This window comes from Pinus tabuliformis, chromosome Q, assembly GCF_031772625.1.
Source record: "Pinus tabuliformis cultivar Carrire ecotype Pingquan chromosome Q, CPIR1, whole genome shotgun sequence".
Classification (NCBI taxonomy): Eukaryota; Viridiplantae; Streptophyta; class Pinopsida; order Pinales; family Pinaceae; genus Pinus; species Pinus tabuliformis.
Window position 1 is genome coordinate 1,352,820,084 of NC_142296.1, and position 27,237 is coordinate 1,352,847,320.

Here is a 27,237-nt window from a genome sequence, read left to right on the forward strand (position 1 = left end):
TTTTTCTAACACTGAAATTCCTAAACCAAGTAATTTTTTAATCGACACATAAATCCTTTTTCAAAATTTCAACAAGTATTCTAAAAGTTATCTTTCCATTAACAAAAATTATTTCACTTGCATAATATCACTTGAAAAAAAACTGACATTATCACAGATCTGGTATTATATGCTAGGTAAAGGTTTATAAACACACTTAAAAATTCAAAACCTTAAAATCTCTATGCTGAAGTCTAATCATTTCATATTTAAGCACTCAATCTCAATATTGAACTTTAATCATTTCATATTTAAGCACTCTGTCCCTAAAGAGCCTAGCGATAAACAATACCATGTGTAATTAATACATAAAACACTTATCCCAATTTCTTTGCTTACTGGTATGTATGACACCTACATGCACATGTGTGCGAATACAACTTTGGCTTGGCTTGGCATGACCTATAAGATTAAATTCTTTCTTTAGTCTGTAAATGGACCAAGAAAATATAATCATATTTGTTGTGTCATACTTATTAGGTAATGGATGTGTCTTTCTGGAAGGAAAATGACTTTATAACTCCAATATCCTTCTTATAGATTATACATATCCCTCTATCTATGCAATATATGGATATGCAGGTGACCAGAAAGGGTTATTGAGAAAGGATTAGTCTCAGCCTCATTTCATTTCGGTATTAGAACTACCATTAGGCTTTGAGGAAGTTGGATTGTCTTATTATCCAAAGCACAAATTCTGAGGATGAAAATATACTGTATCGTTTTTCAACATCATGGACCATGGCAATTTGCATTGATATGTGCATTTGCCATTCTAACATAATTTCTCCTGAAATTTGAAAATAGATGCCTGATATCATAATAACCATAAGGTCATAACAAAAACATACAATGATTATTAAAGAGGATAACCATATTATCAATGTAAATTCATTTACCATGTGAGCCAACATGCGAGTTCTTCGTACCTATATTTTCAAGAGAAGCAAGTATAATCCATTAGATAAAAGGGCAAAGAAATATCCGACAGTGATATGCTGATGCTATGGGTTGGATTTGTTAACTTGTCTCAATGAGATGACAAAAGGACTCCTTCAAAAAGAGGTATTACAAAATTGTTTCTTCTAATATAATTAACTGCTGTGGCAAAACAATCTTACAAATAGATACATTAATAATGCAAAGGAAGACACCTAAAAAACGTTCATCTTGCAGACATGAGGTTGATGCAACTAAATAAATGGGAGTTCTTTAATAGGATAAAGTATTTAGGTCGAAAAAGTGAACAAATTAGAATTATAGCTTCAATGCAACCATCTATCTAGATGTAGTGTTCGCATAAAAGGTGAAGCCTACAAAAGCATTGTATGCTCAAGAGGAAGGTCCATCACAACTCAGGGATATACTTAGATTTAAAATGATAGAATGAAGATCCTCCAATGGCTTCGTTGTGGGAAAATATGTGGCTATTTCTTTGTTCTATCATGAAAAGTGAAACACATCAGCATTGTCAGATTCCTACTACACTTCGGTTTGCTATAGTGAAACTCTTTAGTGATGTCGCCTTTATGATCCCACCACTCACATGGTGGTCGAACAATGTAGATAGGCTATTTTTTATGACATTCCTAGTCACTGTTTGCCAATATCTCTCCCATTACTTCTTTTAGTGGATTGTTAGATGGATCACATTATGCTTCCTCTAATCACCATGTAGGTCCTCTTTTAGATGATTCCTATTGTAGTTTGAACAGACCCTTCTCCTTCATAGTATGATGTTGGTCCTTTCTCTACTTCTATGAGTATTCTCAAGTAGTCCTTTTACAATGTTTGATTAGACTCCCATGATTGATGGGGACCCTATTTATGAATTACCCATTTTTCCTATTGCAGATACTCTTTTCACAACGTCAGGATACTTTCATCAATGGCTCTCCCATGATTGACGACTTATCAGTTTTTCCTATTGCAAATAGTCTTTTTACATCTTCATGATACTCTCATCAGTGGCTCTCCCATGATTGACGACTTATACTCTCATCAGTGGCTCTCCCATGATTGACGACTTATCAAATTTTCCTATTCCAGTTGTCTCTTCAATTGGATAGGTTAGGGCCTACACCTAAGTGGACTATCCCCACTCTTGTGCATGCAACAAAGTTTCTGGCTAGTCCATCTACATTCTATCACGAGAAATCTCCTTCGTCCTACAATATCTCCCACCTAAATATCTATGGAGCTCAGTGCTGGTTATTGAGGATCTTGATAGCTTTATGAAGGAGAAAATGTAGAATTCAAGGAGATGATATGGCCATCCCCTTAGCATTAAGGGGGGAGTAAATCTTGTATTGTAATGACTTTTCTCTATGGTCCCTTGTTCAATGCAAGGAGGGGTGTTGGAATTATAGGCTTAATTTTTACTTTTGACCATGACCCATTGATGTGGCATTATGTATTTGTAATTATGGCTATGGCCATATTTTATTTCATTTATTGTATACTGAGTTTGTGGTTAAGGCCAACTGAGTCAAACTTGATATGTAGGATAAATTACCCTCTTGGGGTGTGTGCCCTTGTTATGTGGGCCCATAACCTCTCCTAGGAGGATGACTCAACCTCTTCTTTATATCATCTCATTTTCTGACCTTCTTAATTTTGAGAAATCTAGGGGCAGCTAAATAGATTATTTCTCTTACTTTGATAACTACTTGTGATGTATTTTTACTTAACATGATTTTCTTCTTCTTTCACTTATTTATTATTAGTGTTCTCTATCATCAAACAACTAGGAAAAAATGAAGATCAATGAAACAAAAAGACACAAAATATAGGCTGTCAGCAAATCTCTCCTCTTGAGAGGAAAAACCACAAGAACTCTTCTTATAGGACTTCAAATGACAAATTCCAAGAAATATGACCCCTGACAAAGACCCCTCCAAGACCAAGTCAAACCTTCCTTTGATGAGCCTCTCTTCAACAACTTACAACAACAAATTTGACCCCGACAACTTCAACCCCAACAACTTCAACTTCTTTGACCTACAATTTTTGGTCCCCAACAGTCATCGCAATTTCACACGTGTGGTTGTCCTTGGGGAAGATTTGAGTCCTTTACTATTCTTAACTTGATTTCTTCTCCTTAAGACTTCAACTTTCAAAGTAGATTCTCTTGAAGCTTAACTTCACTTAACAAATTTTCAATTTGATCTTGCTACAGTAGGATGATGCCCTAAATCTTCGCACATGTGAGAGATATAACCCTAAAACAAATCCAAAACTTCGATTTCTCTCTTCTTCTATTCATTAGGTGATGAGGCTTCGTTCTTGTTTTCTTATCTTCCTTGATCGAACTTTTTATTGCTTGATTGGATGCTTTTCCAAATGAAGTCGAGCTCTCTTATATAGTCTCTCTAGCAGGTCGAATAGCCCTTTCATGAGGCCGACTTGTTATTTCTTGAAGGTCGACTTGATGTTGCTTGTTTGGCAAGGTCTTGGAGGGCCCTTGACACATTTTATGACTTACAATGATTTTCTTGACGTGATACAATATGCCCAAAAGGGTCTTCCATACATGACAATGAATTAATTGATTTTATGACTCTATGACAAACCTAGAAGAACTCAATGGGTGCTTGACCTATAAATAAATTTACCTTGACCATGAAACCCATGCATCAAGAATGAAAATAATAAATTTATTTTTCTCTTTACATCAAATAAATAAAATCATGATTACATATGTCATTATGAAGACTGGACCTAGTTACATATTTCAACACTCTCTCTTAACTAGGGAGGTATTCACAATCTATACAAGGTAATTGGACATTCTCATACTGATAAGAAGAGTTGGATTGGTAAGCCATCTCATAAGCTATTATTTCATCTTATCTCATTGCATCTCATCATACCAACTAGCATTGTCACATAGCAAGGCCTTTACTAACAACTCTATCTCTCCAAAAGATTAAAGCATAGTGCTGGCGAGACAATGACTGATAGACACCATCATCATTATCTCTTAAGGCACATACCCCACCCGAATGTTCACAAGGTATGTCCTTCTAGGACAATTCCTGTCTTTGAATAAACCATCCTCAGGGAATTTTCTCTTCGACTACTCTTACGTATTGGATGCCCAACAACATCCTCAAAGAGTATCGAAAACCAGACACTTACCCAATCCTCCATTCTTTCTTCATAACATGAAGACAAGAATGATGTGTTTATCTCTCTGTTTCAACTAGGGAGGATATACTCATTCCTATAAAAGGAATATACTCAAGCTCCCTCTTAACCAGGGACTTGCCCAAGCTCCCTCTCAACTAGGTACTTGTTTCTAATAGTAGCTCTCTCCTCTTTGGTGGAGATCATGGTACTATCAATTGCTTGTAGGGCTCCTCTTTCTACATTATGTCATGAACTTCATCTTCTTCATTATAGAGCCTTCTTCATCATAACTTCTTCATAGGGCATCGACCATCTTCTACATCACTTTCTTTTCAACAAGACATAGTGTGAACCAATAGTAATGTCATCCTTCTCTTCATTAGAAAGTGATCTTCCAGTCCACATCTGGGTATCCTTCATACAACTACCTCTTCCAAGTCATGTTTCTTTCAGGATCTTCCATTCATTCTCATGAGTACTAGTTGTAGGTGACTTCTACAACTCTCTTACGGTAGCCCTATTTCAACCCAGCTAGATGTTTTCAAAAATCAAAATGAACATTAACTTGAAATTACCTTTTTATGACGGCCCTTTCGTCATGACATCAACTTTTTGCAACATCAACATCATGCACATGTATGACTCCATCTCCAAGATATTCAATATCAAGGGTCTCCTTCTTTTTCAGACTTTATCAGGGTCTTCATACCTTCTCTATGGAGATGTCATAGTTAATTCTTCTAGATATCAGATGTTGATCACTCATCTTATCTTACATGACAATAGTTGCATCTTTCACGAAATCTTCTTCCTTTCTTCACATATTGCTTTCCTCAAGATCTTCTTTATATGGTTCTTTCAACACACAAACCATGATTGTCAACCACCTCATATTCCATATGAGGTCATATTATGTTGATTTCATCTTATCAATATGTAGAAGAGTTCAAGGCACATTGTTTACAGGCCTTCATCCATCACTCTAATGGAAGAGATCCTTTTTCTTCGATCATGCTCATGAGATAGAGCATTCAACCATGCTATCTGCAACTATATGATGACATGATTTTATCTATTAAATATATACATACCTTTTCCTTCTTTTGGTCATCTAGACTTCCTTCTAGCAACTTCCTTTCCTTGCTTGAAGATGAAAGTACTTCAACTAACTTGGCAAGCTGCACATCTTGGTCATCATGCCATACCAATGGATCCCACACAAGGTGGAATGTGGACTATCTACGAGGCACTTGCTTCTTCTAAGTATAGGTGAACCTTCTTAATGAAGATTCCAATGGAGGATCTTGATGATCCTCATTCCACAAATGCTCCTTCCTAATGATGATGATGTATGATGATTTCTTTTTCTTTTGTCTTGCTAGATGATTTTCCTCCAACCATACATACTGCTACTATGGTTGTCCTTATATGCTTCTAATGGATATGTCATGAGATACTTTCTTTCTATCATGATGACTGCTGCAACCATGTAGACTTTACTTAGTGAAGGAGATTATCTCAGCCATAGTAGAGATATTTCACTTCCTCCTCCTTTGATTTCTTCTTTTCTAATTCTTCCACTTCTTTGATAACATGGACTTCATTTCTTTCCTTTCTCTTCTTGTTTTCCTTCTTGAGTTTGGGACAATTCCTTTTAAAGTGCCCATATTCGTTACATTCATAACATTGTATCTTTGACATATCGATCTTCTTCTTTTTCCGAGGATCAAACTTTCCAAACCTTCCTTTTCTCTTGGCCATGGTAGCATATCCTTAAACTTGTTCGTTTGATCCAACATCACTCTTCGCTTTCAACCTAGTTTCTTCAATCTTACATAATGTCCAAAGTTCACTGAATGGAGTGGCTTCTTTCTTTCCATAAATGCTTGATACAAAATTGCCCCATTCATTAGGTAGTGCATTGAGCACAACGGTGGTCATCTCTTTATCAGACATTATTCCTCCTAATTCTTGTAATTGATCTCTTATTTGAGATACACTCATAAGGTATGAGGCTACCCCTTCTTCCTTTGATATCGTCATCTTGGATAGTTAGGTTCTCAATGATATAACTTCAACTGCAATACTTACGGAAAACAATTATACCAACTTTTCATATCTTTCGATTTCTCCAACTTTGCTACATAAGGGATGAAGGATTCCTTGATTGGTTCTATGAGGATTCTTTGAGCCCTTATTTCCCCTTTCATATATTTTGATAGTGCTTGAGCTTACTCTTGAGATGGTTTGGAGATTGAACCCTTAACATATTCAATAACTTCATTCTCTATGAGGATCAAATCTATCCTCTTCTTCCATACAATGAAATTTGATGGCCCAACCAATTTGTTGCTTTCCTTGCAAAATGAAGTCATTTTTATAGTAGATTTAGACATAAATATAAAGATATTTACATATCAAGTGAAGATGCTCCTAGATGACGATATCTTCAACTTGATGTCTTCTTGATGATGTTGCTTCCTTGATGATCTTCTTCAAGGATGTTTGAGAAGTGATATTTGCTTCCATGTGAGGGAGATCACCTTTTGGTGATGATGACCATGCCTCTTCTTACTTCCTTTAGATGTAGAACCATAGAATATGGAGACTTCAAGATGCTTCAAATGTGTATTCCTTCTCAGGTAGGGTCCTTGAGGTCTTCTTCTCCTTGTGATGATGTGATCTTTGATATCAATACTCCTCCTTAGTGTTTCTTATCTCTCCTTAATGATTTCCCTGTGCTCGACCTTATGTATCCTTCTTCAATAATGATCTTCAAGCCACCTTTTCTTCTTGTAGTTACCTTAGCTCTGATACCATGTTGAGAAATCTAGGGGTAATCTTTGATATCAATGCTCTTCCTTGGTGCTTCTTATTTCTCCTTAATGATTTCCTTGTGCTCGACCCTTATGTATCCTTCTTCAATAATGATCTTCAAGCCACCTTTTCTTCTTGTCGTAGTTACCTTAGCTCTGATATCATGTTGAGAAATCTAGGGGCAACTAAATAGATTATTTCTCTTACTTTGATAACTGCTTGTGATTGTTATACAATATTTTGTCACACTCCCAGTCTCATATCCTAAGTGTCGCACTTTGTGTCGTCAATGTCACAAGTGTCACAAAGTGACGAAAGCTGTCAAAAACAATGTATTCACCATGAAACATGTTCAGAAGCATCCCTGAAGGAAGAAGACTTGTCTTGAAGAAATTCTGAACAACTTGTACAAAACCTTGTTTTTCAAGCCCAACACTACTTTTAGCAGACAAACTCACGCTGGTAACCTTTTGTCTAACTAGTGACTAGTGCTGGCAACGCGCCTTTTGATAGGAAAATCTGCGCTGGCCCTCTTCAGGCAGTTTTTCCTAAAATGGAGGAGAAGCTTCTCCTACTAGAAGTCTCGAGAACGGCGAGTTGGTTGCAGTTGAATGAGGATTAGAGCGAGACCTCCCATTCCTGGTTCTTGATCCTACTTTCATGGATCTTCCCCTTGAAATGTGGAACCTCTCCCTCCTTTATGGATCCTCAACTCCCTCTCCTTCCCTATAAATCAAACCCCTACCATCTACTTTTGGTTAGCTACTGGTTGGCTATTGCTTGGTTGCCTTCCTATGCTGAAACTATGCCTAAATGCTGCCCATTTTGCTAAGGAGAAAGGAGTGCTTGAAGGTCTTGGCTAGGACTTGGAAACTCATCTAAAGGAGGCTTCCAACATCAAGGCTTAAGTGGTTGTATGCTTCCCTTACTTTCTATTAATAATACATTATGTGTTTGCTTTCCATAAATGTGTAAATCATTACTCATTTAGTGTGATACTCCTTGATTTGTCACATATTTTATGTTAGAATGAATTATGATATGTATGCCTGTGTCGTCTTTGTTTGATCTTCCCTGCAGGTATTCATCCACAACGACGTAGAGAGAATTGAACTTGGAAGTGAGAAGATCAAGGACGACATCAACGGGTGTTAGCATCAGAGTGAGGTAGGTCATCTATCTTCCTTTGTATTTTATGATATAAACTAGGAAAGTTTGCACATATTTGTCTAGTTTGTTTCTAGATCCTCCCATAGGACTAGAGGGATTGTTTCTGTCTGCAAAAAAGATTTCCTGCACAACAAAATGGTGACTCCACTGGGGAGCTTATAACCCTTCAAACCTCCTTTTTATGTTTGGTCTTTTTTATTAGTTTGACCAACCTCCTTGTGATCTGTGATTTAGGGTCATTTTGGGTCTGCATTATGAGTAGTACATTCTTTAGAGTGTCAAGTCTAGATCTCTCTTTGGATTTCTCCTCATTTTCCTAAGTCTTTCTCGCTCGGCACGCTTTTTATCAAAACAGTCGCGCTATCAGTGTTGATTTTTCTCATTACAGTTGCGTTGAAGACCCTGTCAGCACAAGTTTTGACCATAAAAGTAGCGTTGATCCACCTTATCAGCGTGGCCTTTGACCATAAAAGTAGCGCTAATCCACCTTCTCAGTGCGGATTTTGACCATAAAAGTAGCATTGATCCAAAAAATGACAATTTTTTAGGGTTTTTATCAAAAAGTTGTTTTTTTGTCTTTATCGCTGAAGTGTTCTCATGCTCTATGTGCAAAGAATTTTCCATTATTTTTTTTTATTTCTTATTGGTTTGCAAAAGCCCATCCCATTGTTTGAAGTAGTGAAAGTGAATTTTGGTTGAGTCTTTAGTTATTGGGTCAATTGAATTTATTGTTTGTTGCTTGTATGTGTGGAAGGAATACTAATTTGTTGTTGATTAAAGCATTATTAGTTCTTTTGAGAACCATAAAAGAAATCGCATTTGCATTTGCTTAGCTTTCATCTCAAAGTTTACTTTTCGAATTGCATTAGATTACATTGCATTGAAAAGTCATTTTTGGGATTATCATTGAGCATAGATTACATTGCTTAGTGTTGAAAGCTGAAAAGTACATTTTCATCCATTGAGAAGAAAAGTAAAAAAACAAAAAAAAATCATGTTACTTTTGGTAGGTACATTGGAATAGTGAAAGAGAAAATTCTCGTTAGAAAGCTTGGTTTGTTCCATACTTGATTGATGCATCAATGTTTGTGTTTTCTCCCTACACTAGATAGCTTTCATCAAAATGAAAAGAATAATTTTTTCTCCTATTAGTTGCATCATAGGTGTGTTCAGGTGACATCGATCTTTGAGCCTTAAAACTGAAACTTAATCCAAGATTGACTTAAAATTTACCTCAATTAACCTAAGGAGCATTTGTCATTAATGAAAACATTTAGAGGTCTAGGCAAGAGACGTCTTCTGGCGTCGTTAAATGTAGGAGTTGTCGTTATTTGCCAGCGTTGCATCCCGAGGGTGAAATCTCGTTCCACGTACGAAAGTGTATAGGACCGTTCTCCAGTACTTTCGGGTATATCGGAGGCACTCCATGCATGGTAAGTATATGGGAACGCTCTCATCGAACAGTTACGCATTAGACAACACTACCACAGACTGCACCCCCATGTACCGTTGCCTATATTTTGGGAGTCCCCAATAGGTTGTTATTCATCCATAGGTAATCGAGTCTGTAGCCTTATATACCATGATACACCGAACATAACATTCGGGGAGATTGGATGTCGTATGTTAAGTCCTTGGTTCACCAAGGTGTATATTGCAGTTCACAGTTGCTTGGTAAACCTTTATGCCTAGTTACCCCTTTTTTATTTATTTTTGTTAAGTTCTAAAATCAATTAATTGACCGCGAAAAAACATCCTTCCTGTGGAAATACTCCTTAGTAGATCTTAGGTTGAGACTAATGGCAACAGTTCCCGAGTTCACCAACCAAGGAAACCCCTCTGACAAGAATCCTGGTCCTTTTCCTTCTTTTGGAAATGTTGGTGCTCCCTATATGGCAACGTTGTCCTTTCCTGGGTTTACCATTGGTTTTCTAGCTTGGTTATTTTCGACCCCTATAGTTCCAAATGCTCAAACTGCTCCTCAACCGGGCTCTCCTACACCCGAACAATATCGACCACCTGTGGAGCCTAAAGTTGACTCTTTGCCTTCTTCGTCTATTCGGTCTTCTTCCTCTTCATCTGGTGAAAGCCTACAAGCTAGTAACCAGGTGGATAAGAAGGAGAAGAAAAGGAAGATTAAGAAGAAGAAAAATAAGCAAAGGGCCAACCAAGCAACCATTGTTACAGATGCAACTGATGTTGGAAAATCTTCCAATCAACCCCGCAAAGTTAAATTCCCTTGCAAGATTTGTAAGGGCGACCACCTTCTTCGAGAATGTGCTGGTATTCCCAATATATTAGAATTTAGAAGTGTGGTCCACATGTTCACATCGACCTTTGTAATCAACCTTTGGAGATCATGCTAGTGACAGTAAAGCCCATGGGAAAAAGGGAAAAGTCAAATTTCCCTGTACGTTATGTGAAGGGCATCATCCTATTCACCTTTGTCCTTATATGGATGAAACCTCTAACGTGTTGGATAACCTTACCACTTCTCAACCTCATCTTCTAACTGGTTATCAGAAGCTTTCCCTTAATCCTCCACTAGTTGATCAAGTGATTGATCAAAACTCATCTCTGGTCAATCCCACTCTCTTTGAAGTGAATCCCATGACTCTGTTTCCGACCAACCATTAGTTGAAAAAATGGTTGACCCGATTCCGCTTTCAGTTGATCGTATCTATCTTGTAGAGAGTGAAGTTTGTACCGCTCAACTTCTAGTTTCTTCAGATTCAAAAGAATTAGGGGGCAATCCCCCTTTTGCCACGATACAAGGGTGATCCTCCTATTCCCATGGCACCCTCTCCAAGTAGTTTCGTCACTTTCTTTGATTGGAGTTGGAGTGTCAAGATATCGTCTTTCTTCCTATGTGCCCTTTCAGATCACAGTACAAGATTATAATACACCCGTACCTGGCACAATCTTAGATGAAGGCACATCTATTAGTATTATGTCCTCAACTACTTGGCAAGCTTTAGGTTCTCCGCAGCTTGTGAATCTGTTAGCTTTTAACAGAGGAACCAGTCAACCCTTAGGGATCCTTTTGAAGTTGGCTATTACTTTGGGAGGAAAAATCATCTATCTCAACATGATGGTTGTCCAAGGCCCTTTGGATTTTAATTTACTCCTCGGTTGTGACTCTGTTTATGTCATAGGAGCTCTTATCTCTTCTCTCTTTCGTGTCATATGTTTCCCGCATGAAGGAAGAATTGTGGCCATTGATCAACTTTCATTCATTGGTCCTAATTTGACTCCCGATCAACCATCTTCCCTAAATGGTCCTTATATGCAAGTGGTATCACCCCTGCCACATGTTAATTATGTGGCCACCTGTTCCGTGCCCGCGTCTACTGATGATCTAGTTAGTGATATAGTGTATCATGTACTGGGGGCATTGGAACCTGATCTTTCCATTAGATCACTTGACATGTATCCCTTCCAAAGCGTTGTTCTCCCATCTGATGAGAACCTCTTGGAAGATATGACCTCTTATAGGCCGTAATCAAGGTACCATGAGGATAGTTCTTTTACTATGTCAACCTCGTTAAAAAATGAAATAGGTCCCTATGAGCATGGTTCTTTTCTTGTGTCAAGCTCGTTAAAAAATGAAACAAGGTGTCATGATCATGGTTCTTTTCCTGTGTCAAGCTCGTTAAAAAATGAAACAAATCCCCTTCTAATTCGAGCCTTTGATTAGATCTCGTAAATTCCCAGTCGAATCATTCACTTGATCTCGTAAGTGAACTTTCATTCCATCCACTTTGTTATCACAAAATCAGTACTAAGGGCTGCAACCAAGTAAGATTTTATGTAACTCTTTCAACCAGACTTTAGACTAGGAATTAGCCTTCCTAGTCAGAGAGGGCTCTCTCACAGACTTTTGATAGAAATCAATTACAACAACAGATGGCTAACTCTTCACACATTCATAAAAACAAAGCTGGTTGAACACATATCAAATTGGTCTTCATTGGGCTATGGAGTCTTACACATTTAATAAATAAAAGCACAGTCATTTCATGGAAGTCAAGGCTCTTTGCATTAGATGTTCAAACATATCTCACACAAACCACAGCTTGCCAAACATACAGGAAGTCAGAGCATTAGAAATGAATTCTGAGTGATTATGTTATAACAAGGCTGTAAAAGAACATATAAGAGAAAACACCACCATCATATTTGAACAAAATAATCCATTGAGAATCTTGAGAAGAAACAACCACTGTTTTACTATTACTGTAACAAGTCTTTACATTGGCCCAAATAACTCTGTTTTTGTATAAAATGTCCAACCTTTTTTACATCAGAGTCATTTCTATATATAGGAAAACCAAAATACAACTACTTGAGACTCCTCAACAAGCATGAAGGGAGCTCGAAATCCTATCATTAATTGCCTTATCCATATCTAAACAAACTAATTAATTACAAAGGTATTGCGTTGTGAAAACATAGAGTCCCATTCCCATTGAAACTCTAAGTCTATCTCCTCGTGTGCATTGATGCTTTCTTGAAATTTGACACCTGTATCACTTCAGTAATAGCCAAGACATGCTGGAGGAACATTCACTGAATGAGCAGCTTCGGATACTTGATATGTGGATGACTCATCAACTGATGAGGATCTGTGTCCTATGTTCACGGTCTCTGCCTCCCATTAGTCTTCATGCATTAAAAGACTATGCTCCAAGCCATTTAATTCTTCTAATAACCACGCATAATTCAATATGTCTTATGATCTGGACACTTTGTGAACTGAACAGGTGTACCACTCAAAATTTCGGTAACCCTACCAGAACCCTAATATTTCGGCTATAAAGTAACTTTAGGAAGACTTTAACCAAAGACAAAAATTTCACCTTTTCCTTACATACTCACACCTGTCACCTTTTGAATGCTTAGATAGCCTTGTATAATCTCCATGCTGGCCTCAAGTCATCCCTTTTAAGATTTGCTGACCTCAGCATCAATTTCATTTTTTTCACATAAACAGTCATCTACAGCAGTTTCGTAGCGCGCTACGAAACTGCTGTAGGTAATCAAAACAAAGCATAGGACCTTTAAAGCACTGATGACTTAACTCCGTGATTTCTTCAGCTATTTTGTACAGGTGTAAGGACTCCAAAAAGTTTCGAAATGATGACAGCCAAAATTTATCAAAACTTGAAAAGCAAATTTCCCCTTGGATTAATCAGCTAGTTTACCTAGCTTCTTCTTCAAAATGCTAATTTCTTCCTTCAAAACCTTGTTTTCTGCTCTTAAGCTTGTATTCATCTGTTTCATGATTTTTGCCTGCTTCAGAGCTGGCACCGTCCACACATATGCATCAGACACTGAGTCAGTTTGGCTCATTAGACTTGTTCTGCCTTTTATCACAGCCCTTTTATAATTTGCATATCTCACTGCCCTTTCCTTAGAAACATTTTTAATCTGAGGCACTTCTTCTTGTGTTGTTCCTGCTTGTTGCTTGATAGCAATGACATTTCCACCTTGGCTGATGATGACCCTACTACCCTTGTCTTTGCTTCTGGCTGCATGAACTGTTCTGGTCAAAACCTCAAGTACATCTGTACTAGGCACTTCTAAAGGTGCCTTCTCTTTCTGCGCTTTCTCCATTTCTTTCATTTGTCTTCTTGTAACTGGCCTACGTGGCTTGAAAGCATATTCTTTACTAGGCTCCTCAAATTTCAACATTTTTGAAGCTCTTGGTTTTTTAGAACTTTCGGGTGAAGATTGAGTGAGGTCAATATGCATTGGCTGCACTGGGTGATCTTGCTCAAACTCTATTGGTTCAATCTGTATTGGCTGATCTTGCTCAAGTTCAATAGCTTCAAGTAAGTCATTTAAACTGCCTTTTGAAATAGGGCTTTCTTCCACAGTAATTGACTTACCTTTCTCCTTGTTTAGTTGACCTCTGGTTTTCACCCTTGAAATCTTTTCAACTTCACTTGATTTAGCTTCATCCTTCTTTTTCTGGATCTTCTGCTTTGATGACTGAGGTGTCTCCTTAGATGATGACTTAGGAGTTTTCTTTGCTGATAATTTAGATGTCTCCTTAGATGATGGCTTAGGAGTTTCCTTCACTGATGATTTAGGTGTCTCTTTTGCTGCCACAGACTTCTCTGATTTCCTTAACTTGGTTTTAGGCTTCTTTTGGTCAGTCACCTCTTTTCTAAGCTCAGCCAGAGTGGGTTCTTCACTCCTTTCTTCCCTTTCCCTCACAGGCAATGGAGTGAGGCCTGTTTTGCTTGGGAAGCCGGCCATAAACACAAATGAATCCCAATCTCTGCCAATCTTTTGTAAAGCATCCAACACCAGCAACTTTACTAAACCATGATGAAACAGGGATGTTTCACAACCATCTTTCTTTAACTGGATTTTATCACACATTTTACTAATGCTTCTGAACAAATAGAAAGGTATGTCTATTGAAACCTTACTTGTGAAATGCAACAAAAGTTTGAAGTGGTAGGAGTAAACTTTATTGTACCTTCCCTCGCATGTCAGGTATTTCTGGATGCATGTGAGGAGCATAGCATAATGTTCTTTTATGTAACTCCTTGGCACCGCTTTGGTGAGGTCCTCATTTACATAAGGTTCCTTCAAAAACTCTTTACAGGGACTCATGTCGAACTTAAAGTTTTTGAACCATTCTTGACCACCCCTCGGAATTTCAGTGACAGTGGAAATAGCTTCAGGAGACACGGGAAACTCTAACATTGACACCTTTGAATTCAGTCCAGTAAAATTCAATGCGAAAGCCTTCGTTACCTCTGCATGTCCTCCCTTCAATTTCTCGCAGAACCTCCAGCAACCAGCATTTCGAAAGGCTCTTGCTACACCTTCATCCCTGAGAGTAACATCTAACCCCTTCGGCTCTGTCCTCAAACACTTACCGGATCGATGTTCCCTCTTTTCCATCTTGCTTCGGATATTTTCGCACAGGAAACTAATGGCAGCTACAGCGCGAAAACAATCTCGACTTTGGAGTGCAGGCTCGCTTGCAATAATCTCTTTAAATAAGAACTTGGGCTTCTCATACAGCAAACATGTTTACACATTATGACATAACCATACCTCGTTAAAAACCCTTAAGCTGACATTCATATGCATGACTCTGGACCTTATGGCGGAATGATGATTTATCATGACCTGGAGAGGACATCAACTGACAAACATGAACGGACCTATGACTCACCCCTCCCAGATTTGACATTGCAAGAGAAAACGCTACAAAAACCCCGAAACCCCGATTTCGTAGCGCGGACAGTTCAAATTTAACAAAACGCGCTACGAAATGGCTGATAAACAGTACGCTGCGAAAAGACGGAAACATCATTGCGCAGCTAAATTGACCAAACAAACATGCGCTGCGAAACTGCGCAAAGTACTAATGACATGACATGCCTTAACTGACAATGATGGAGGGTATCTAACGATTTTTTTCTTACACGAACTTACATCAATACCTTTTGAAATTCAAATTTCAAAGTGACACACACATATAAACCTATTCACAAAACTGAAAACCTTTATATGAAACTTGTGGACAACATTACATACATGAACTACGGTTCTAAGTGATAACACACTTGTTAGTAACCAGTTGCCTAATCAGGTGAATGAAATGAAGCTTGGGGGGGCACGTACCTCGAATTGAATCATTATGCTAGGGGCATGTACCTCAAATTGAGTCATTATGCTGGGGGCATGCAAACCAAACTCAAGCATAGTTTATCTTTGTTTCAAGCTTGTGTAAAAATGAAACCAAACCTAAGCATAGTTGGTTTATGTTTCAAGCTTGTGTAAAAATGAAACCAAATCCAAGCATAGTTTTTTCTCGTGTTTCAAGTTTGTGAAAAAATGAAACCATCTTCAAGTATACTCAAGCATAGTTTCCCATGTTTCAAGCTTATGTAAAAATGAAACCGTTCCCACTTTACCTCTTGTGATTGCCATTTTTATCAGCTTATTTCTACCATATGAACCTTGGTTTTTTTTATTTCATCGTCACCATCTCTTTGGCCAATCATACGCTTTCACTTGGTCGTTTTACCCTTACCTGACGAACATCTGCAATGAGTGGTCTTATTAGCCAGCCTCTTGACCTTTACATCTTTTGAGCAATTCCATCATGACCGGAACTAGTTGCTATCATTTTATACCACTCGTTCCTCTAGGTGAAGTCATCTTTCATCTCTTTTCAGACCCCAAAAATATGAAAAGTTTGTCGAGCACTTGTCTTTTCGAACATGTAAAAGTAAATGAAAAGACATCTACTCAATATAAGTTTAACCCTTTTCCGAACTGAGATAGACTAGCTACAAAAAAGGAATACCTTAGTCAACCATGGCTAAGAGGTTCTCTTGAATATTGTTTTCTACCTTTTCCAATTCGAGAGACTATCTACAAAAAGGGACCTCAAGAGTTTCCTTTTTGCCTCTTTTTCAAACTCTCTAAACATGAAAAAAACGTCAAGTTACCCCTCCGTCGGACTCGTAAAATTGAAACGACGAAGGACTTGTCACCATGGTGAGACCGAGCTACTCCTTCCTAGGGTTCTTTAAAAATACTAATATGGATTCATCTGAAGGATGAACTTATACGACAAACATATGATATCCTGTTCAAGCTTAGGATTAAAAATAAAGAGGTAATCACTAGAAATAGTAGGGGGGAAATGGAAGTAAACATATATCCTGTATTTTGTATACAGGAAGCATGTCACTTTTGAACATGACACTTATATGTATTTCGTGTCGAGTTTGGGTTATCCTCACTTCGTCACTTGTCTTACTGGGTTTAGGAAATCCATTTTCCTCTCATCTGATTATATCCTATTATCACTATGACCTATGATCCTATGTTAAGCCAAATGCTTCCAAATTCCAGAGTCGTGTCGCTGATACGTTCAAGAGAAGTCCCATTTGCAATTCAAACTGCTTGTACCCTGTTTGACCTTTCTACAACAATCTTGAATCACTCTTACCAACTCTACAAAATCCTATGTTTCGTGTCGATGATGTGAGAAACATTATGGCCCTCATTCGACGGATTACTTCGTGTCAACTCCAACTCATTATAAGAAGATGGTCTAGAAGCTCCCTTTCAGTACCTTGGAGCTTGCATGCCTCAATGGCAGGTTCTTCGCATTCGACGATAGGTTCACATCACTGGCCTTCGATCGAATGATTCTGCGAGTGTTTGACTTCAGCTTCATTGTTCACACTCGTAGATTGTGTTGTTGTACCTTGAGAGCCATTGTCATCATTGGTGGTTTCTCTTGTGCCTGTTAATGGTTTACATCATTGACTGGTAATCAGGTGGTTTCTACCATGTTCGACTTCAACCCATTTATTCACATGGTTAGATTCATACTTTGGTTGGATCGGGACAGAGATGAAGACCCTGGGTTTCATCTGATAAATCTAGGTTGCATGGAGTTATTAAGTATTCATGATTGTACACATGATCCCTTCTATTCGGATGGTTGTGCCCATGTCGTGGATTCATACACATGATCCCTTCTATTCGGATGGTTGTGTCCATGTCGTGGATCCATGCACATGATCCTTTCTAGTCGGATGGTTGTGTCCATGTCATGGATCTATGTATTGTTAGATGCTTACACTTTGAGCATACTTACATCAGAGATGTCAGATATATTGTATTATGTTTGATTTGCAGGTCTCCTGATGGTGGTTCTCCAAAGTCCTTGCCTTGATTTGTAAAGCATTTCAGCCATCACTTCCCATTTTGACTTCATGCTTTAGGGGGCATCTGTTATACAGTATTTTGTCGCACTCCCAGTCTCATATCCTAAGTGTCGCACTTTGTGTCATCAATGTCGCAAGTGTCACAAAGTGACAAACAGTGTTGCGAACATCTCAATAACATCCCGATTTTATCTTGAAATCACGATTTTTTGGCCTAGCCGATGTTTGCCGATTTTTATCGATATTTTGATGGTATCATGATTTTGCCGATGTTTTACCGATATTTCCCCATTTTTTTGGTTTTTCAGACCCTTCCCGATTTTATCCCGATGCCGATGTTCACAACATTGGTGACAAAAGCTGTAAAAAACAATGTATTCACCATGAAACATGTTCAGAAGCATCCCTAAAGGAAGAAGAAGACTTGCCTTGAAGAAATTCTAAAGAACTTGTCCAAAACCTTGTTTTGCAAGCCCAACGCTACTTTTAGCAGACAAACTCGCGCTGGTAACCTTTTGTCTAACTAGTGACTAGCGTTGGCAGCACGCCTTTTGATAGGAAAATCCGTGTTGGCCCTCTTCAGGCAGTTTTTCCTAAAATGGAGGAGAAGCTTCTCCTACTAGAAGTCTCAAGAACGACAAGCTGGTTGCAGTTGAATGAGGATTAGAGTGAGACCTCCCATTCCTGGTTCTTGATCCTACTTTCATGGATCTTCCCCTTGAAATGTGGAACCTCTCCCTCCTTTTATGGATCCTCAACTCCCTCTCCTTCCCTATAAATCAAACCCCTACCATCTACTTTTGGTTAGCTGCTAGTTGGCTATTGCTTGGTTGCCTTCCTATGCTGAAACTATGCCTAAATGATGCCCATCTTACTAAGGAGAAAGGAGTGTTTGAAGGTCTTGGCTAAGACTTGGAAACTCATGTAAAGGAGGCTTCTAACATCAATGCTTAAGTGGTTGTATGCTTCCCTTACTTTCTATTAACAATACATTACCTGTTTGTTTTTAGCCAAGGGCAAAACCTCTCCTCTTGAGAGGAAAACCCATAAGAGCTCTTCGCTTCTTATAGAACTTCCAATGACGAATTCTAAGACCTATGACCCTTGACAAAGACCCCTCCAAAACCAAGTCAAACCTTCCTTTGATGAGCCTCTCTTCCACAACTTACAACAACTTTGACCCCGACAACTTCAACCCCAACAATTTCGACTTCTTTGACCTACAATTTTCGGTCCCTAACGATCACTACAATTTTGCATGTGGTTGTCTTTAGGGCAGATTTGAGTCCTTCTTTACTTTGCTTGACTTGATTTCTTCTCCTTAAGACTTCAACTTTCAAAGTAGATTCTCTTGATACCCAAACTCGGCTTCACTTAGTAGATTTTCAATTTGATCTTGTTGCAGTAACATGATGCCCTAGCTCATCACATGTGTGAGAGATATAATCCTAAAACAGATCCAAAACTTCGATTTCTCTCTTTTTCTATTCATTAGGTGATGAGGCCTCTTTCTTGTCTTCTTATCTCCCGTGATTGAACTTTTTTCTACTTGATTGGATGATTTCCAAATGAAGTTGAGCTCTCTTATATATAATCTCTCTAGCAGGTCGAATAGCCCTTTCATGAGGCTGACTTGTTCTTTCTTGAAGGTTGACTTGATGTTGCTTGTTTGACAAGGTCTTCGAGGGTCTTTAACACATTTTGTGACTTACAATAATTTTCTTGACATGATACAATATGCTCAAAAGGGTCTTCCATACATGACAATGACTTAATTGACTTCATGACTCTATGACAAACCTAGAAGCACTCAATGGGTGCTTGACCTATAAATAAATTTACCTTGAGCATGAAACCCATGCATCAAGAATGGCCATAATACATTTCTTTTTCTCTTTACATAAATACATAAAATCATAATCACACATGTCATTACGAAGACCGAACCTAGTTACATATTTCAACACTTAATCCATTATATTGTGTGATAAGCCTAAGGGTACTTACATTTGGGATTTTCTATTGGGCGCACTAATGCATTTCTATTTCCAGCTTTTGCACTCTTTCTTTAGCACACTTACGGGTGAGATTTCGCTCCATCAATTCTCTTGTTGGCCTCTGTAAGTCTCAAAACATTGGTTGTGATTAGGATTGTAAAAAGTGTCTCAAAGTAATTAGCTGAAATATGCATATACAAAAATATGGGCAACAATATTTACCTAGTATATAAATAACCACTTAGATGCTTTTCGCATAAGAGAGAACTGGCAACAAAAAAAAAAAAAAACTACATAATTTCTTCATGGTATGTAAGAGATAGGTCCAAAGGGGCATATATCCCTAATGTGAAAGTAATTTGGTTATTTATGGCATGCAAAAAGTTGAATGAGGATGATAACCATATCATTAAACCTTGTTGGCATTAGTTACATCGGTGATCTACTATTGTCTTCATCAATTGACTATTTGCTATGGCTTCATCTACAAGTAACTTATGACTTTCAAATAACTAAACTCATGTCTTGAAGGCTTACAAACAAAAACCAACCATATTGCCACATGATATTCATAATAATATGAGAGCCTTGAGAACATAAATTCATATATCGTCTACGTACAACAACAAAATTGTTATAGTTTCTGAAATAAAGAACGTTATTAACGATCATTCACATCCATGTAGTAGATGACGTTCAAAATGAATATTTTAAAGAAGCCAATTGTAGATACATGATACAAGGTTTCTTAAGGGTTCCAAAAGAAAGGTCAATATGGGCATCATGCCTCAGAAGAATCTAACGGGATAAAATTTAAATATATCTATTGGACCTAATAACGACCGCAGACAACTTCCTGAATCAACTTTCATTGATACCATAAGACCAGGCCAACTATACAAACAAAGAACCAATAAATCTTGTAAACCATGATCAGAACCTGGACCATATCTACTCAGGTGTTATGGAAGTGATATAACTGAAATTGCAAGTAAAAATACTAGGTTGAACTTAACTTTTAATTCCATTTGAACCTTAAAAGAACATAATTATAAAGGAGAGACTCCAATATGCAGTGCCTGAGCTAGTCAACTAATTACCAGCAGCATGTAGTGGTATGGCAAATAATGGTTTTGCTTAGGATGGTTATGGTATTTCTCTACTGAGGCTGTTTATCTTCTGTTGTATTTGAGTATATTTTCCTTTAAACCTTTCAGACTTATCTTTGTCTAAATGAAAATAGAGGCAATGGATGAGAGGACCTATAGAAGTCCCAAAGTATAGGCACAGAAAAGTATGATGCAAAATAATAGAGAAGACTGACAGCATTTTATCATTCTCTCATACCATAGCTTCTTTGGATACACTTCCGCAAGTACATCCAGCTCTAGAACATCAATTCTAGTCTATCATTTCATGCAAAACAGTTTCAATATAGTTGTAATTACAAATGGGATCCAACTATTTGAAATGCAGCTCAATCCCATTCATATCAGAGCGATGTGGAGGCTCCACTCCGAATTTCAACTGGTGCCCAGTTTCATAAGCTGGACGTAATTGTGCAATCACTTGTGCATCTAAATAAGCATCGCATGAAAAGCACCACACTGAAAGATCACTGCAAAAGATAAAAGGAAAATATTCTATATAGTGGCAGAGAAAACAAGTTACAATTAAATACAGGAATTATTGAAATAATAATTTATTATACCTGTAGCTGATAGCCAAGCAATGCCCAGTGTTTTCATAGTGCTCAAGCATGTGGCCATTGATGAAGCGGCTGCAGAGAACCTCTTTACAGCTCAGGCAAATCCAATTTTCGGCAGGATGGTCACACCTGAAAAACAAAAGAATGGCTGCAAGAAATCATTATACACATATATTCATAGCTGGAGACAGAATGTCAGAATCGCATTTTCCTTACTCATCAAAAGTTAATAGAGCAGAACACTTAGATATCTTACTTCAAAGATCTTATAAATTTATAATTTAATCATCAATTCTGGTTATAAAAACAACTAATAGTTCCCACACTGAGCTGTGCTTCTCAAGTATAAGACTTGTAATAAGAGCATAATTCTACGTTGGTGATTTTGATGGACTAATACAACTAACAATAATGCAACCTGCTTCAGCATGGAAAGACTTAGAGATCTCCTCCACTTGAAATTTTCACAAATGCTTTCTCAAACACGAAATAAAGCAACATCGGCATTTTATATGATCATCACATTTTTCAACGGCCTTTGACATAGTATAGAAGTCCTTTCACTTTGATAGCATATGCCATCTCAGCCAAACAACCAAATTTCACCCAGCCTTATTGATTATTATGCTCACGAAACTGTATGGAAAGAAATTCAAACAAAAATTTGAAAACTTCCAAAGAAGAGCAGGATTTGGATAACTTCATCAATTTTACATGTTTTGCAGGTTGTGTAATATTCCGGCTCTTGAAGGAAAACATTACTCGATTGCAAGGTTGGTGAGAATTATGCTGAATAAAGCCCTTCATGCCAATGCCTACCAACCATACAGGTATGGATAAGCACAGTAACCAACATAATGCCCTTTTAAAAGTGACGACCACAACCGCTAAAAAGGCACAATTGGAAACCGCCAGAATTTGATCCTGGGCCCTGGCTCTTTTAAGTTTTAATTAGGGAGGAACGCATCTGTTAAAGAACCACATTTGGCAACAGCCAGGACAGCCTAAAGATAGGTAGGTAGTGGTCTTGATTCAGGTGGATATTGGTGGCCACCTAAGTCACATGACACGAGGACACGAGACACAGAGGACACGTAAATACGAGTATTCAATACGAAACGCAGCAACCTGGAAACAGGACACGAGGGACACATTTTATATATATTTAATAAATATAAAATATATATATATACATACCGAAATATAGTTTTTTATCCATATTAAATTGCAGGCTGCAGCTTATCTAATCAAATTAAAATATAATTACTTCAAAGTTCACATTTCGTGGGCTTAAGTCGAGGAAGTTGTTCCAGATGATGTTGGGCTTATACAAGAGCTATCCTCTTTTCAGAAGTGTCTTTGCATGAGTATGTGGAGAATAATGATAAGAAATTGGTATAAATCTGCCTTAAATCCTAAGTATCTCTCACACTTTGGGGTAGTAAATAATTATACATTGGAAATGATTCCTCTTGCAAGTTAAATGGATTGGTTAGTCAATGAATTAATACTAGTATAGGAAGGGATTTGGAGTTTAACTAGCATGACATTTAATAGTATCATGGAATTTCAGTTTGAAAGAGGGCACAACCACAACATATTTCCATATTATTACACTTTGTGATGTGGAGGAACTGTGTAAAGGATCAAAGAAATGCAAGAGTGATGTGGCAAATTAAATGTAGTCCCTGATTAGTGATGAGAACAATAGTTTGAGAGAATAAGAAATATGATCATGTGCATTCACATAAATACTAGTTGGTTGGTTATAGAAATACCTATGCCAAATGTAAAATTAAAATAAATCACAAATATAAGAAAGAATTAAAGATCAATAGTCATATTAATGGCTCCATGCACTTGTTTATAAATATAATAGTGATTGACCTAGTTATATATCAAAACTTTTTCATGACTTTCATGGATCATCTATGCCATATGCAAACTATGATCCTCTCTCCACGCTCCATTTCTAGAAATATAGCCCTAGAGGCTACCAAATTCAAATAAACTATGGTATTCACACAAGTATATCACGATATGGATGAAATTCACTGTCGACTATATTGTGCTTATCCATTAGTAACCTTCTACCTGTATAATAAATAAAAGAGAAATGTCTACCTGTTTGGTCCAAGGAGGGTATCACATTTACAGAAGGTGGGTGGACAGAAACTGATTGCATTGGTGCTAGTTGTTGAACAGAAACTGATTGCGTAATTGCTGATTCAGATATTGCAGGCATTTGTTGAATAGAGACTAAAGGTGTTTCAGCCTGTGGTTGAACAGAAACTGAAGATGTTGCAGCCGGTAATTGAACAGAAACTAAAGGCGTAGCAGCTAATTCAAATGTTGGGCTTATACTCGAGGAAGTTGTTCCAGATGATGTTGGGCTCATACTCGAGGGAATTGTTCCAGATGGGCTTTAAACTACACATTTCGTGGGGTACGTTAGGGCAACGTTTTCGATCAACCGAATACTCGTTTTCTAGATGAAGGACACGACAAAAACGTCAGAATACATTTTTCATTTTATAGGACACGATGAAAAACGTTTTCGATGTGTTTTAGGGCCGTTTTCGTGTCCGACACGTTAAATACAGGACACGAGACCTTGGAGGACGTGTCCTGTGACTTAGGTGGCCACTTTCCTATTCAACTTGGATCAAACCATTGTTTCTTTTAGTTTTTCAGTTCCCTTAATTGTAGCATAGTTTACTATTTTTTGGCAAATTTTCGGGTCCTAAACTTCTGGAGCCGTTTTGAAGCCCTAAACGACATTTTTTTGAAAATCATGCAAAGTTGTAGTCCTCGGATAGATCTTTCTAACGAGGTATTGTGCACGTCAAACGGAGATCATATGCCAAAGTTAAAACCCTAGGGAGTTGATATACCAATTTACCCAAACGAGGCCCATAGCTTTGGCACTTCATCTCCTAGGGTTAGGTTTTTGGATGTTTAGGGTTTTCTATTGTTTCTCAATAATAATAAGTTTTTGAGCCTCATTGTAACACAGTGAAAAGGCATGTAGCTGCCACATCTCTTCTCCGAGATAAGCTAGATAAGCTACCATCGCCTGAGCTAGTTTATTTCCATTTTGTATGTAAGCATATTTCAGTTCTTTAATATTAATGAAATGAAGTTTTATTTATACTACATCTCTATGTTTATGTTTATATCCGTATTCTGTTGCGTTCCCTGCATAAATCCGGATAAGTCTCCTACGTCCACGGTACTTGGATCATTTACAATATCATTGTTTCACCTAGATTTTAACATGGACCCATTCTAACTATATGAAATTCCCTGCAGAAATTATTCACAACAAACTGTGACCTAGTCCCACACACAAGTAGACAGGGTGCAGAGTGCAATTGCAGGTCCTCGATGTCAAGGGTACTTAGCTCATTTGCAACAGTCTAGCTAAAACTAAAATTCAACCTTTCAAGTTATGAGAATTGATCCTAGCCACATGAATTCCCCCATAAAATATCCTCAACAGACTGTCCCATAAAAATAATCCACGACATGAGCTTGCGATCTAACAGTCATGCACGGGATTCTTCTAACGCAGGTCTCAAATACCATCCTCACTAGTCATAAATTATAACTGTGCACTCTTGCAGTAGTCGATTTTACAGTAGGCTACTTTTCAGTCTCCTGTTGGGGCAACAGTAGTTATCAAGGCTACCATTAGGATTCTCGAGGGCCGGGGACAATAGTAATTATCCAGGCTACGTACCCTTGGGGATCTAGTGGGTGGGCTATCATTTAAACTTCTGGGTCTGCACTGATTATCATGGAATACAATTGGGATTTTCCTGTTGGGCACCTATCTATGATGCGAAGCCATAAATAAATATTAATTTATTAAAAGACCCCACAAACACTGGGTTCTGGGAAATAACCAAATTTCGAGAAACCCAATTTATGACATGAAATATAAGCTAATTACCTCTTGCAGGGAGTGTCAAGGCCGGGTATATGTCGAAGATCAGAACACAGAACCTGCAAATGGGGGCAATCTGTGCGAGCTTCCACCCAGCCCGCTGCACTTCCGTAGCTTTCTTCCTGTCATAATTTTGCAAAATTTTATTGCATACCCGATTCGTGTTGAAGCTCCATTCGAATTCAGAATCAGATAAATGTTTACCTGGAAAGAGGAAGCTGAAGAGGAAGCCATTGAATACTTTCGTATCTAATTGGCTATTGTGGGTCAGGATTGTACTGTCTATCAAACTGAAGCCTTTCCTTTGAAGTTCGAGGCGGCACTATCAATGTTGCAGTGTAAATGTTGCACCGAAGCGAGAGCGTGTTTGAGAAGCAAAGCTTTGGTAACGTCCTTCGATTTTCTTCGCTGTAACCTGCATCTATTTTATATATATTTAAAAAGTAATTGTAGAATATTTGAAAATATTTGTATTTGTAAATAAATTTAAATAGAAATGATAATGATACTTATAATACATTAATGATTAATTATTTGAGTATTAATCAATTAGAATTTAGATTTTATTAGTCTGAAGTGTTTGGGCTTTGTTGTGAAAATATTTGTGTTATTGAGAGGTTATTAGTTTAATTTTCTCGACACTGAGGTAGGTTTTGTGGTTGAACTATGAGGAAGAGAAAGTGATCTATTCAAGTAGATTAAGGTGGTAGTAGTCACAGATGTTATAGGGGTTCTTGAACCACCAAAAAAAAAAAAAATTATTAACTAGAAATGAATATACAATTTTGTAAATTATATAATAAAAGGTAAACTATTAATTTATGTAATGAAATAGGTAATCTAGCAACTACCAATAATAACATGACCAAGTACTTATGTTTACAAAATAGGCCATTTACACACTTAAATATGAAGATCAAAAGGTTTAAAACAATAAAATGAGCTAGTTGTTGAACACCTATTTATAGAAGAAATGTTCATTCACCAATTGTGAAAGCACCCATGTTGCCAAATGTTGTAGCTATGGGGTAGCACCACCATGCATGTTCCACCAATGCTTATATCAAGATCTTCATCACTAATATCATCCTTCATTCTTTTCCACTTTTCTAGTCTTTGCCTCTACTTCAATTTTTTAGGGACGTAAGTCAAAACTACGCAATTTTGATCAAATTGCCAAATCCAATTCTTAAAATATGGTAGAAAAAGCTTAGCATGCATGATCAATGGGTTTGCTTTGAGTGAAGGGTACATTTTTGCTAAGGCCATAACAAAGGAGTTCAACAACCAACACCACCAACACTCAAGTGCATATAGGTCTTGGTTTTCTTGATTAAATGTCAATCACATGCCCTCACATGTGGTAAAATCTAATGAGATGCACAATCCCGTTGATCCTGAAATCTTGAAAATTGTTAAGTCTGCTAGATTTTGAATGGGATATGAAATTTTGTTTATCCCATATGGAGTTTGATAAAGTTTGAACCACTTTCAAACACGCTGAAATAATAAATGGTAAAATTTCTTTTATCTTTGTTTTTTATCCTTTTACTTTAAGAATTTAACATCACCATTACATAACATCTATAGAGCATCCAAGGAGCACCCAGGGAGCACCTAGGAAAGCATGACTGAAGTGTAGTTCGACACGTGCAAGCATGTATGGAAGCATGGTGTTTCCAAATTTTGGGTGAAGTGAGAAAATGAAGG

The 27,237-nt window shown here is 37.6% G+C and overlaps 1 protein-coding gene across 2 annotated transcripts; it reads right to left on the reverse strand.

The window, feature by feature from the left end:
- Window positions 1-383: 383 nt before the first annotated feature.
- LOC149224925 (uncharacterized) lies at window positions 384-25,948 on the reverse strand. Of its 2 annotated transcripts, XR_016249552.1 has the most exons (5): window positions 25,732-25,948; window positions 25,534-25,649; window positions 21,582-21,707; window positions 19,881-19,991; window positions 384-968 (listed from the first exon to the last, which is right to left on the reverse strand). XR_016249552.1 is itself a non-coding variant. In XM_089386346.1 (4 exons), the coding sequence occupies exons 1-4, from the start codon at window positions 25,759-25,761 to the stop codon at window positions 21,332-21,334; spliced, it is 429 nt and encodes a 142-aa protein (XP_089242472.1). In that variant the 5' UTR covers window positions 25,762-25,947; the 3' UTR covers window positions 21,138-21,331. The 2 variants fall into 2 exon arrangements, 1 of the variants encoding a protein (XP_089242472.1); XM_089386346.1 differs by lacking the exons at window positions 384-968; window positions 19,881-19,991 and adding an exon at window positions 21,138-21,488 and having other exon boundaries at window positions 25,732-25,947.
- Window positions 25,949-27,237: the final 1,289 nt, after the last annotated feature.

Coding starts and splice junctions, on each gene's coding strand:
- LOC149224925 (XM_089386346.1), bottom strand. CDS start 25,761: ATGGCTTCCTCTTCAGCTTCCTCTTTCCAG. Junction 25,650..25,731: donor CTTCAGCTTCCTCTTTCCAG/GTAAACATTTAT, acceptor AAATTATGACAG/GAAGAAAGCTACGGAAGTGC. Junction 21,489..21,581: donor TGCTTGGCTATCAGCTACAG/GTATAATAAATT, acceptor TATCTTTTGCAG/TGATCTTTCAGTGTGGTGCT.